The 12,529-nt window shown below is 40.0% G+C and overlaps 1 protein-coding gene across 3 annotated transcripts in view; it reads left to right on the top strand.

The window, feature by feature from the left end:
- arnt2 (aryl-hydrocarbon receptor nuclear translocator 2) overlaps positions 1-11,987 on the top strand; it is a 94,860-nt gene extending 82,873 nt beyond the window's left edge. For all 3 annotated transcript variants that reach the window (XM_040155038.1, XM_040154876.1, XM_040154957.1), the window contains 3 exons: positions 8,457-8,602; positions 8,767-8,861; positions 11,011-11,987. In XM_040155038.1, the coding sequence (XP_040010972.1) occupies positions 8,457-8,602; positions 8,767-8,861; positions 11,011-11,128 (359 nt within the window). In that variant the 3' untranslated portion in view covers positions 11,129-11,987. The remainder of the gene's footprint in view (positions 1-8,456; positions 8,603-8,766; positions 8,862-11,010) is intronic.
- Positions 11,988-12,529: the final 542 nt, after the last annotated feature.

Below are 12,529 nucleotides of genomic sequence, written 5' to 3'. Positions count from 1 at the left end.
GCTTTAGAGTGATAGGGAAATATACACTTACGAAGTACTTCAATTAATGTTCACATCCAACATCAGAATGGGGAAAAAGAGGAGATCTCAGTGACTTTGACTGTAGCAAGATTGTTGGTGGCAGTCAGGCTGGTTTGAATATTTCTGAAACTGCTGATCTCCTGTGATTTTTCACACACAAAAGTCTCTAGAATATACTCAGAATGGTGGGGAAAACAAAAAACATCTAGTACACAGCAGTTCAATGGACGGAAACGCCTCGTTGATGAGAGAGGTCAGAGAAGAATGGCCAGACTGGTTCGAGCTAGAACAGCAGAACACCACGTTGGGTTCCACTCTTATCAGCCAAGAACAGAAATCTGTGGCTGCAGTGGGTGGTGGTGGTGCAATGGTGTGGATCTTGGCACATTTTGGGCCTCTTAATAACAATCAATCATGGTTTGAATGCTACTGCCGGTCTGAGTATTATTGCTGACCATGTGCATCCCTTTATGGCCGCAATTTACCATTTCCTAATGGCAACTTCCAGCATGATAATGCACCATGTCACAAAGAAAAGGTTGTCTCAAACTGGTTTCATTAACATGACAATGAGTTCCGTGTACTCCAGTGGCCTCCCCAGTCACCAGATCTGAATCCAGTAGAACATCTTTGGGATGTGGTAAAACTGGGGATTTGCAGCATGAATGTGCAACTGACAAATCTGCAAAAATAATGTGATACAATCTTGTCAACAAGGGCCAGAATTGCAAAGACGTTTTTCCAAAATCTTGTGGAACCATGCCATAAAGGACTGAGGCAATTTTGTGAATCAACGGAGGCTCTACCCACTATTACCCACTCGCTTGGCGAGTGTACATATATAAGGAATAAGGTATAAGGAACCAATTTCGAAAATAATTGATCAATAAAACAAAGGTGATGTAGTTTTGAGAAATTGCAGTGAAATTCACCTTTAAATTCTGACTGATTACTCAAACTAGAAAGAAGCCTGATTGTTTCTTAAAAAAAAAATCATTTCAGTTAGATTCAGCAGTTTGCTTTTTGTTGGTGAAATTGCTCAATTTATAGTGCAGTTTATGATGGTCCATCCAACTATTAGCTTTACCGCTTATCCTTGAGGGCAAGAGGCCGGGTACAACATTGACAGGTCTATCACCGGGCTGATATATAAAGAAAACTACCCACTAACGCTCACATTCGTACGTACGGGCAAATTAGTGTTGCCAGTTAACCTATCCTACATGTCTTTGGACTGTGGGAGGAAACCGGAGTACCCAGGGGAAACCCATGCAGGCAAAAGAAGAACATGCAAAATCAACACAGAAAGGCCCCAACCGGCCGACAGGTTGTAACCCAGAACCTTCATGCTGTGAGGTGATAGTGCTCACTACTGCACCAACCATGCCGACTCAGTTTAGAAAGTCTTCTATGCTATTAGTTTAGTTATCCAGCCCCAACCCTAATTTACCCTGTGGAGACTATCAATGTCTGCACCAATTTTCATAGTAATCAATCCAACATTTGTGCAGACTGGAGCTTAAACAACTCGTCGATAAATCAATTAGGTAATTTAGTCATTAACAATTTTCATGATGCCAAAAAATATACTGGTTCCAGCTTCTTTTTCTTCTACGCTACTAAAACAATATGTTTGGGTTCTTGAATGTTGATCTGACAAAAAAAAAAACAAAGTTAAAACAAGGCTCTACGATTTATGAACAGCATTTTCTCTTTTTTACATCAAATGAGTCAAGTAATTGAGAAAATAATCAGCAGATTAATCAGTAATGAAAATAATTTCTGCAATTTTCTTTGAAAATGAAGGTGCCGTGCTAGTTTGGGCATTTCACTCTGAACCAAAGTGGTGGACCAACCGACGGACTAACATTTCTTTTCCCAGAGTCAAACCACTGACATGGCTAAAAATTAGATATAATAATCAGATAGAACACAAAGGGTTGAGAATGCTTTAATATGTTCATTCAGTGATGGCTCATTAGCCAACTGCTCAGGTCTCTTGCTGTTTGTTGTCCTCTTAGCTGTAGGAATAAAGCATGTCCAGTATGCAACTAGTTGATGGCCTTTTAATGGAAACACACATTAGCCAAATGGATTATCTCTCTCTCCACTGGCTTATTTATTTATTCTTTATTTCCTCTCTTTTCTTCCTCCTCTGATTTTCTGACTTAGATTTTTATGCATCAGACATTTTTACTCACTTGTTCTCTCCCGCCTGTCAGACCATTTGAAGGATGAAGTCAGTTGCAGCCAGTGCCATTCATTTGCTCTGTTGTTACACGTTTTCATTATTCATTTATGATAAAATGTTTTTTTCCGTTATCTTCTCTGCTTTCCACTTCATGTGCACACAGCCATCCTCCTCTGTGTTTGGTTAATTAGTTTTACATCCATATTTTTTTTTACAAATCTTTGTTTTCCCTCTTCATCAATGGCTCATCCTCTTGCTTGTATTTGCATGGAGATGTGCATTTTATTTATTATTGTGAAACAGCAAGAGGGTTCCTCTGCAGGGGGAGGCAGAAAGGTTATCAATCTGCTCTGCTTTAATCTACTCGGTAGACTCCCAAAACAGCCTGGCAAGGAGAGAGTGTTTATATGTGAGTGCATGTCTGTGTACCCGTATCTCATGTACATGGTGAAGTGTGTAGCTACTGTCTGAGCAAGAAAGAGTCACAAGAAGAAAGTCATAAAGCTCATACTGGTACCATTATCAGGTTGTGTTGATATGGAGAGAAGGAGGCCATTATTTGACACAGGCTTATATAAGAGACAGGCCCTTATTCCTAATTTTCCCTGTTTTATAAAAATAATTGATCAAATTGCAGATGATGCAAATGCAAAATATCCTCTAGGATATGTCCTGATCCGGATCAGGACCTTTAATATTGTGTATCTGCCAATATCAAGTCCAATCTAATGCTTAAATTAACTTTGCAGCAGAGGGTATGCAGTGTTGATTAAATATGTATCTGTCACATTGAAATAACAGGCGTAGCCACTACAATTGGTACACCTCATCTTTCCCAAATAACTAAATCCAAATACCGAAGGTCCTGGTTCAAAACTATTAAGCTGATCAGCTGAAATTTTTTATGTTATATAAGGAAATTCTCATTGGAGAATGGACTGGATAATTCACAGGTAGAGAGAAGACATATCACCCATTTGGAGTTTCTGGAAGGACAGAAACACTCAGTCCACCCCGAATGTACATTGATGTTACAATAGAGTAGAGGGACCTACCTCACAAATAATTGTAGGCTAGACACTGGCTTGCAGTGAGCTGAAAAAACCTGACAACAACCAAGTGTAATTTTGGTCTGTCACCAAGTTACTCGCAGAATTAACATTAATTAACAACAGCTGACATGACTTTCCACCAGCAATGTTTAAAATTTTAACCAGTATAAGCGACAGTCAGCAATGGCAAGAAATGAGAAGCTGCTCCTAATATTTTGCCAGTCTGGACATCTGAGTCACTCACTGCCACACCCAAATCATTTTTCACATTTACACACTTAAATATTAACTCACATATAGAGCAAAGGAGTAAAGGAGAGCAGTGCTCCAACACTAACAGGCTGAGGTGGTAAACACAGTACAGTACGACACCGATTCATTAATATATGCCCGGATCTGCCCAGATACCGATCCTTAGGGTTAGCTAGGGACATTTCTAAATTCCCCCATGGATACTTTTTATCTTCATAGCTTCTGTGTCCTAATTAACTATTTGCAGTTGTTTCTGCTCTGCCACGCTTTGAACTAGGTGTTAAGCTAGTGTCAATGAGACTCAACACTTGATGCAGATGCCTCACATTAAAAGACTTCCAGCAAATCAAATGGCATATTTTCTCCCTTTCATGGTAGGCTTTTAACACAATCATTTTTGCAGGAACTGTGGTGTTTTTCTTGACATTAACATTGTTTTTAAAAAAAAAGAGGCAAAGTACAAGCAGATGGATTTAACAAGTGGATGAAAACAGAATTTCAGTTAAAAAAGCAGTTTTCAAAATAGAGTGGTGAGTATGACGTGACTTATTGTATAAGTCATGCTGGTCATGTACTGTTACTTACTGTTATTGTACTGTTGGATTTAGTGCTGTGGAAATGTACATTATACTAAATTTATCAAGACAATAGGTACACATGGAAAAATATTACATTTCATTTACAACAAATTAAAACAGGAGCAGATTAGAAAAAAGAAAGACATCTTGCTAACATATGATAACATTTTTATAAAACATAGGACATTAGAACTAAAAGCCTCTCTTTAATTATATACAATGATAACCTGACCTTTATTTGTCTATGCTGGCCATGCCCCTGGCCATGGTTTGAATACCCCAGTCATTATCTGAACACCATATTTTTTGTGAATCTACATTATCATCTCACAAGATGTATTCTTTTCACAGTGCAAAAGCCTCAAACATACAGAAGCATACAGAGGAATAAAGTTTTGTATATCATAATATTGACTTATTGTCTCATAAGTACAAGAAAGGATCTCATAATTGCAATAAAATTGTCTCCTATTTAAGAGATAGCATTCTCTTGGAGTTATGAGATCCTATCTCGTAAGTACAAGAAAAGTTTAAGGTGACTGCCAATTATCCCTGTTTGAGAAGACACAGGAGCTACCTGATTAATTTGCTTTTATATCTTCTAATGGGAGATAATCATGTCATTGAGTAATGTGGATGTGGATTGCATCATTATTAGTCTGGTAATCTGTGAGTTAATAACAAATCAGATGTCCTGATGTCGTAATGCTGTTATGTACATGAGGTTGATATGTTGACGGACTTGAAATAAAGCAATATTATCCTGCATGTTATTGTCAGAGTTTTATGTATTAGACACGAATAATGACAATATGGTAAGCATAACAATTTGTTTGTCCAAAATTGCACAGGCATCTAAAGTCAGTGGAATTATTAAAGCGAAAAGCACACACACTGATATGCTGATAAGTCACTCTTTTCCTTTCAGTAGCAGCCAAACAGGATGGGAAACTTGATAGATTAAAAGTCGTGTATCCAAAATGCATGGGAGCTGTCAAAATTTGTGACCCTTTCTAAATACTTTGATACCATTTGCTAAGAGTTATCAAAACAAATACCTCAATAAAGTATGATAAAAAATCTATGCAGAAAGGGTTTTATCTAATGGTCGCGTCATAACCATAACAACTGCAAGTGCCAGTGTGCGATAAAGACTTCTGTATTTTCTCTGTTTGCTCTCAAACTAACCCTCCCCCTTGTTTTTTTTGAAGTTCAACATCTATAAAAATATGAACAGTGACAGTTTGATAGATTACCATCAACATCTCAAATATCATCATACTACCAGATTCTCAACCCGGAAATATTAGAGGATCTGTCAACTCCTCACCTTATGTGTAGATGATGGTTTCTTGCAGTTGTGTACATTTTAACAAATGTACACAACTTTATTATTATTTACCTTATTATTATAAACCTTAGCAGGAGTCAACAACAAAGTATGCTCTGTAAGTGCTATGCGAAAGCAACTGGACTTGCTTGAAATTCTTGAAGATGTTTCGCCTCTCATCCGAAAGGCTTCTTCAGTTCTAAGTGAATAGTGGGGAGTTCCAGGTAAATATCCTCTGGTGAGATCAGCAACAAAAGTGAGTCGTGGAGGTCACATGAGTCTTAACCCTCTCGGTCATCATGTGAGTCGTTAGGATCACATGGGTCAAGGTGTGGATGAGTGCTAACACCTTGAGGGTCATTAGGGTGACAATTGAATTGTTGACCCACCTTGCCATCAAGTAAGTTGTCACATGAGTCCTGGTGTGGATGGGTGTTCAACTCCATTGTAGGTGGCTGACAGGTGGTGTCTCAAACCACCTCCTCTGTTTAGTGACGGTTGTTCCAGATTGACAAAAATGGCTTCTTTCATTCCTCTTTCAAACCATCGGTCTTCTTTGGCCAAAATGCGTACATCACTGTCCTGAAAAGAGTGTCCTTTGTCCTTAAGATGCAGGTGGACTGCTGAGTCCTGACCTGAAGAACTGGCTCTCCTGTGTATTGCCATGCGCTTGCGTAGCAGTTCTTTAGTTTCCCCAATGTACAGGTCTGTGCACTTCTTGCTGCATTGGACTGCGTAAACTACATTGCTCTGCTTGTGCCTGGGTATTTTGTCCTTAGAGTGGACAAGTTTTTGTCTCTGATTGTTACTGGGCTTGAAATGCACAGAGATGTTATGTTTGTAGAAAATCCTCCTGAGTTCTTCAGATAATACAGCAACGTAAGGAATGACACTGTTGTTTCGTTTATTGCAGTTTTCTTCTCTGTCTGTTCTGCCTCTTTTTGTGGTTTTGACGAAGGCCCGGTTGTGATAACCACAAGTTCTGAGTGCTTCGTTGATGTGTTTATTTTCCCTCTCTTTCCCCTCTGATCTTGTGGGAAAATACTGAGCCTGATGGTGTAGTGTTCTGATGACCCCCAGTTTGTGATAGTCCAACAGTAGATATTGATCTGTGTGTGTGGGTTTCCGGTATACTTCATTGTTGAGGCTTCTGTCGTTCCCAATGTGCACCGCACAAATCCAAGAAGACTAGGCTATTTCCACTGACATCCTCACGAGTGAACTTGATGCTGCTGTCCACCTCATTGATGTGTTCAGTGAAGGATTCAGTTTCATGGGTTTTGATTTTGACCCAGGTGTCATCCACATACCTAAACCGATGGCTGGGGGCAGCACCTGGAAAAGAGGTCAAGGCTCTCTACTTCCTCCATGTAGAGATTAGCTACCATTGGTGACATCGGGGAGCCCATGGCACAGCCGTGCTTCTGTCTGTAGAAACCTTCATTGAATTGGAAATAGGTGGAGGTCAAGCAAGGCGCATATGTGGTCAGGGGTGAGGTTGGTTCTGTTGGGAAAAGTGCTGTCCTGTAGCAGTCGTTTCCTAACTGTTTTAACTGCTTCTGTGGTAGAGATACATATGAGGAGTGAAGTGACATCATAGGATCCCATGGTTTCATCTGAGTCCAGTTTTATTTTTCCAACCTTATTGGCAAAGTCCCAGGAGTGATGTGAAGTGTTTCTGACCAGAGGAGCCAGGATGGTAGCCAGGTGTTTAGCAATGTTGTAAGTTACTGAGTTAATACTGCTGATGATTGGTCTGAGTGGGACTCCTTCCTTGTGTATCTTTGGGAGTCCGTAAATGCGAGGGGTGGCTAAAGAGATTGGTCAATAGCATGGTCCTTTTCCAGTTGTTGGAGGCAATTAACTGCTTCCTTTTTGTAGCCGCTGATAGGGTCTCACCTTAGTGCTCCATAGGTGGATGTGTCGCTGAGGAGACTGATCACCTTGGCATGATAATCGGTTGTGTTTAGCACCACTGTGCATCTTCTTTTGTCGGCTGGAAGGATGGTAATGTTCCGGTCTCTTTGGAGCAATGTCAGTGCCTTCCTTTCTTGGATGGTGAGGTTGGAAGGGGGTGCTTTCGCACTGGCGAGAGAGGCTGATACCTTCAGTCTGAGTTGTTCGGCCTCTGTATTAGTCAAATGGTTGTTTCTGATGGCTGATTGATTCTGTGGCTGTGATTAGGTTTACAAAAGATAAGACATCTTTTTCTGGTTGAGTGAGCTTCCTGTCAGACAGGTTCTTCACCCACTTTCCTTAAATGTCCAGCTGTGTTGCGGGGTTGTACTTCCTTCTCCAGGTCAGTTCCTCTGTTTTGTGAGCAGTGCTGAGTCGTGACTGCAAGGTTTGGACTTTGCATGTCTGTCATTCCTTTGTTGTAAAGCCTGTGCCTTAGCCCCAAACCTGGAGACTTGCTCCAGTACTTCACTGGGAAGATGTGATGTCCACTCGAGCATCTGTTCAGTCCTAGCTTTAAGGGCATCAATGGTAAAATGTACTTATCTCACCCTCTCGTTGAGTAACTGGTTCTGAACTTTCAGAAGGATCTTTTCGCTCTGTGGCCTTTCACAGTGGATCCCAGGCGTAGGCTGTTGGGAATAATCCTGAGTTGCCTGCATCTCAGGTTGAAACGCAGGTGGTTCCTGTAATAAGCACGTTGCTTAACTCTGAAACAGTAAAATCCAGGATCTTAACCAGCAATGACTGTAATTAGTAATAATAACTGTTACTGCAACTACTGTTAACACTACAAATAGTTAGGGATCTAATGAGTAACGATTATTTTCAGTATTGATTAATTTGTCATATATTTTTTTTAAAAACTCAATCAATCATTTAGTGTATAGAATGTTAGAAAATACTGAAAAAATGCCCTTTACACTTTCCCAAGGGGACATTCCTTAATAATTTGTTTTGTCTGACCAGCCATCTGAAACACACAGAAATTCGAAAAGTTATTTAAGTCTAACCGGAGCTCTTTTTTTAGCAGAGCTAGTATTATGTAAGAATAAGACCACTGTTTGTGTTTCCAGATGTGTCGGGGGAAAGCAGTCAGAGTGGAGCCCAGTTCCAGGGACGTCCCAGTGAGGTCTGGTCCCAGTGGCAGAACCAGCATCACTCCCAGCAGGCCGGGGAACAGCATACACACCCCAACCCCAGCCAGACAGAAGTCTTCCAGGTAGCACACACCCTCAAATGCTTTTGGACTCTGTAGTCTGTCACAGCAGTGATTCCAGCTGCTGGCTGCTGACCAGTGTACACAGTTATGTGATATGTCTGATAAGAGATATGTGTCCTCAACACACCCCTGACCTCTGAGCCTCCCTCCCTTTGTCTCTGCAGGACATGTTACCCATGGCTGGAGATCCCACCCAGGGAACAGCCAACTACAACATTGAGGACTTCGCTGACCTCGGCATGTTCCCACCCTTCTCTGAGTAATAACCCCCTCTCTTGATCACTCTCCCTCTCAGAACTGGACTGCTGTTTGCATTCATCTCTCTTGTTCTGTCTCATTTTTATACACTACCAGTCAAAAGTTTTAAAACAGCCAATTTTTCCAGTTCGTATTGAAATTTAAGTGGTTGAAATCCAGTGAATAACCTCATATTGTACAAAAGTAAACTGCCCAAGGTAAAAAAAAAAAAAAAAAAAGTTTCACAGAAAACCGGCCTTTTTCAGGGATTAAGAAATGATTTAATTTACAATTTTCCTGCAGCAATGGAAGTAAATGAAGCCATGAAAGTTAATGCAAACAAGTCCTACAGATGCCAGAACTTTTGTTGATGACTTACAAACCCTCTGTCTGGTACAAAGGCAGTGTTGGAACATACTGTGTTACTACACCCTCTGATTCATTATTAGGAAAATTCTTTAACAGTGTTGGGATTAACTCTCTGAACAATATTTGATTTCCATTGTAGAAAGAGTGCCATGAGTGTGTTCGGCTGCTGAATGAGTCAAAGATTTAGATTAAATTTAGTTCACCGAGAAGATTTCATGATTCCTTTTTTTTAAATATTTATTTGTTCTATGCTTTAATTTCAGAAACACTGAGACATTTAATCATATAAATTTCAGTCACAACAACAAAGGTGGAGGTGTTTTAAAACGTTTGACTGGTAGTGCATATTGCTGGATCACCAACACACGGCTGATGTGCAGCACAGTGAATGTCTGGGTGCATTTGTCAGTCGCACACATGCAAACACATAGTCTGCAAACATTTGGGCTCCAAGGCCTGCGCTATGTGAAAATCTGTGAAAATACACATACCTCATTGCTCTTAAGAGGAACACTGCTGTCAGATGGAGGGAACATCAGTCAACCTGTATCAGCTCTTTGTCTGTCATCATAATGATGGACATTGTCTCAAGCTCTTCTACCTGGAAGAGCTGAAACTGTTAAGCTCTCTGCAGTCGGCATCAGTATAACCAGAGGAGGTCAGTCAAAAGATTGTAGCTGTATTTGTCAGAGAGTGGTATTAGTATTATTATCCAATATGTTACACTTCCTCTCTTTCAGATTTGATAGTTGAAGTCAGATGAAGTTTTCACTAAAAATCTATGTCAACATGAGATGATTTTTCTCAGCTGTTCATGTCTGCAAGCATCCATGCTGTTGACCACAATTTATGACTGTGCCAACTAAACATAGACTGCACCCAAAGATGTACAGAACCACCTGTGTGTCCGCTGCTGTCTGCATCCACATCTGTTTTGGAGTATATTTGGGCCTATATTCAAGATGGAATAATTACATCTGAGAAAAAAATCATTTACTTAAAAGTCATTATGCTTTCAACAACAAAGGGAGGAGCTCTGTCATGAAGTAATACACAGGATGATTATATCATAAATTTACATTTCTCCTGAACTGCAGCATAGCATTAAAAATTTTATTGCTGTGCAGGAAAAATAATGCTAGTTCCTGGACAACTGAAATAGTCTCCAGTAAATCCGACCTAAATATTTATTTATTGACTTAATGGGGCTCATGTTATTAGATAATTTAACATTTCAGTCTTGGTGATGGTGTTGTTGTAGAGCCAATGGTTCCACTCCAGTCTATCTACACATTTCATTTACTGTAAATAGTCTATGTAACACCATGGTAATTAATCAGTACTTATCTGTTGAGGAATTTAGGTCTGTAATACTCCAAAATTTCCCAAATGTGTCCCAAATGAGAAAATGTAAAACATTGGCTGGATCTGTGCACCTTGAACTTTACTGTTTGTTTCTTTCTTGATACAGTTCCTGTTAAAGATGTGTGCACTGACAGTCGCTCTCGCACCAAGCATGGTTATATCATAGTGGGTTGCAGAGGCTGCTTAAGTGTTATTAGGGGATGTTAGTGCCAAATTAAGAACAGAACCCTTCTGGTTTATGTTCAGCTGAAGTTCACCTCAGTCATGTTCATTATGAGTCCAGAATAATTGGCATCTGCATGTACACATATTTTTACAATGACTGACAGAAAACAGAGCAAAGTGGACACACAGCTGATGAATGTGAGTCAGCTGACGACTGTATGCATAGTTCTGCTGTTTGAAACTTTATTTATGTGTCCGCCCACTGTTGTCAGTCCAGAGAAGATGTCACTTACCTCACAGTACAAGAGGACCAATAGGACCAAGAGACTAGTAGGTGACCAGATACCTCCTCTGTTAATACCTGCAGTGACTGTAGAGAGCATCAGTTGACAACACTATTGATGTAACTGCAAAGAAGTCCCACCACTACCTGTTTCCACGGACACACAGTAAGATTTATGTGAGTGTTGAAGATGAAGACGTCCATCTGCCTGGTGCAGCCTCTTGCGCGCCATCACTGACTCTGCCAAACAGCAGCGGCCAAACCTGCTGCTGTCCTCACTCTCTCCATCAACCTTATTGTGTAAACTATATGTAGTGATGTCCAGAACTGTAGAGAAAACCCCGATGCGAGGACAGAAGGATTCTATGTATAAATGAAAGAAAATTTAAAAAAAAAAAAAAAAAAAAGCTCATTGCAGACAGTTGCTAAGCTAAGGCTTAAAGTGCACTTCATGAAGCTAACTGCTAATCTCACCAGCCTGCTTTAAAAGGGAAAAACCGCCATACCGTCCAAGCAAAGCGCAGTATTTACTAGTGTATTTGGTGTTCTTCAGCTCTCGCTACTTGACTTAATTACTTTATAATCTTTTCAACTATTAAGAGACTGAATAATACTTTCTAGTAGGAGCTTTTACATGAGAGATTGTATAATGTCTCTGACAGACGGATGGGAGAACCTTGAACAGACATCGAGTCCTTTTGCTAAAGATCTCAAATTGATGTTTTTTTTTGTAAATAATGTGATTTTTATGTCGACTCGTGTTACTTTCACACAGTACATGTTTTTTGTGTAGGTTTTAATGATATTGTGTGCAATGTGAGTACATATTTAACTATTGGTATTTAGTTAGTCTGTTAATTGTACATTGAGTTCTAGACCTGTACAAATTGTGTAAATGTGACCCATTATTTTTGTGTAACAAATTGTGCTTGTGACAATAAATTCTTATTGGTTACGTGGCTTCCATTCAAAGTTTTAGTCTCCCATTGTTCAGGCTTGCTTAAAATTCAGAACTGGGGTTTTGTCAAGGGCAAAATCCTTCATATTGATCTTCTTTGTGTTTAAAATCTACTCAAAACAAGTATACTGCTGATACGCAAAACACAAAGTTTTCGCTGCCATAACCCACATTTTGGTCTCAAGTGTGGAAACTGGATTTACATTGTTATACACTCAAGTCCTAAAGCCACATTGTGAGGTGGCCGTCAAGTGAATGATTTACTGTCCTGCTCTGCCTATTGGTGACACTGGGTCCTTTGTGTGCATGTATGCGTGTGTGTGTGTGTGTGTGTGTGTGTGTGTGTGTGTGTGTGTGTGTGTGTGTGTGTGTGTGTGTGTGTGTGTGTGTGTGTGAGAGAGAGAGAGAGAGAATGCTGTATAGATTACTTATTATGTCATTAGCTGGCTGTTCGTAACAGCTGCTTTGTCATTGTGGTCTCTTTCACACTTTTTACAAATAAAACCAAGAGGTGTAAACATAAAATCATGTGGACTGACAAGCAATCCAT

The sequence above is a fragment of the Xiphias gladius genome, chromosome 1 (genome assembly GCF_016859285.1).
Source record: "Xiphias gladius isolate SHS-SW01 ecotype Sanya breed wild chromosome 1, ASM1685928v1, whole genome shotgun sequence".
In the NCBI taxonomy this organism is placed as follows: domain Eukaryota; kingdom Metazoa; phylum Chordata; class Actinopteri; order Istiophoriformes; family Xiphiidae; genus Xiphias; species Xiphias gladius.
This window is presented reverse-complemented; position numbering and strand designations above follow the sequence as displayed.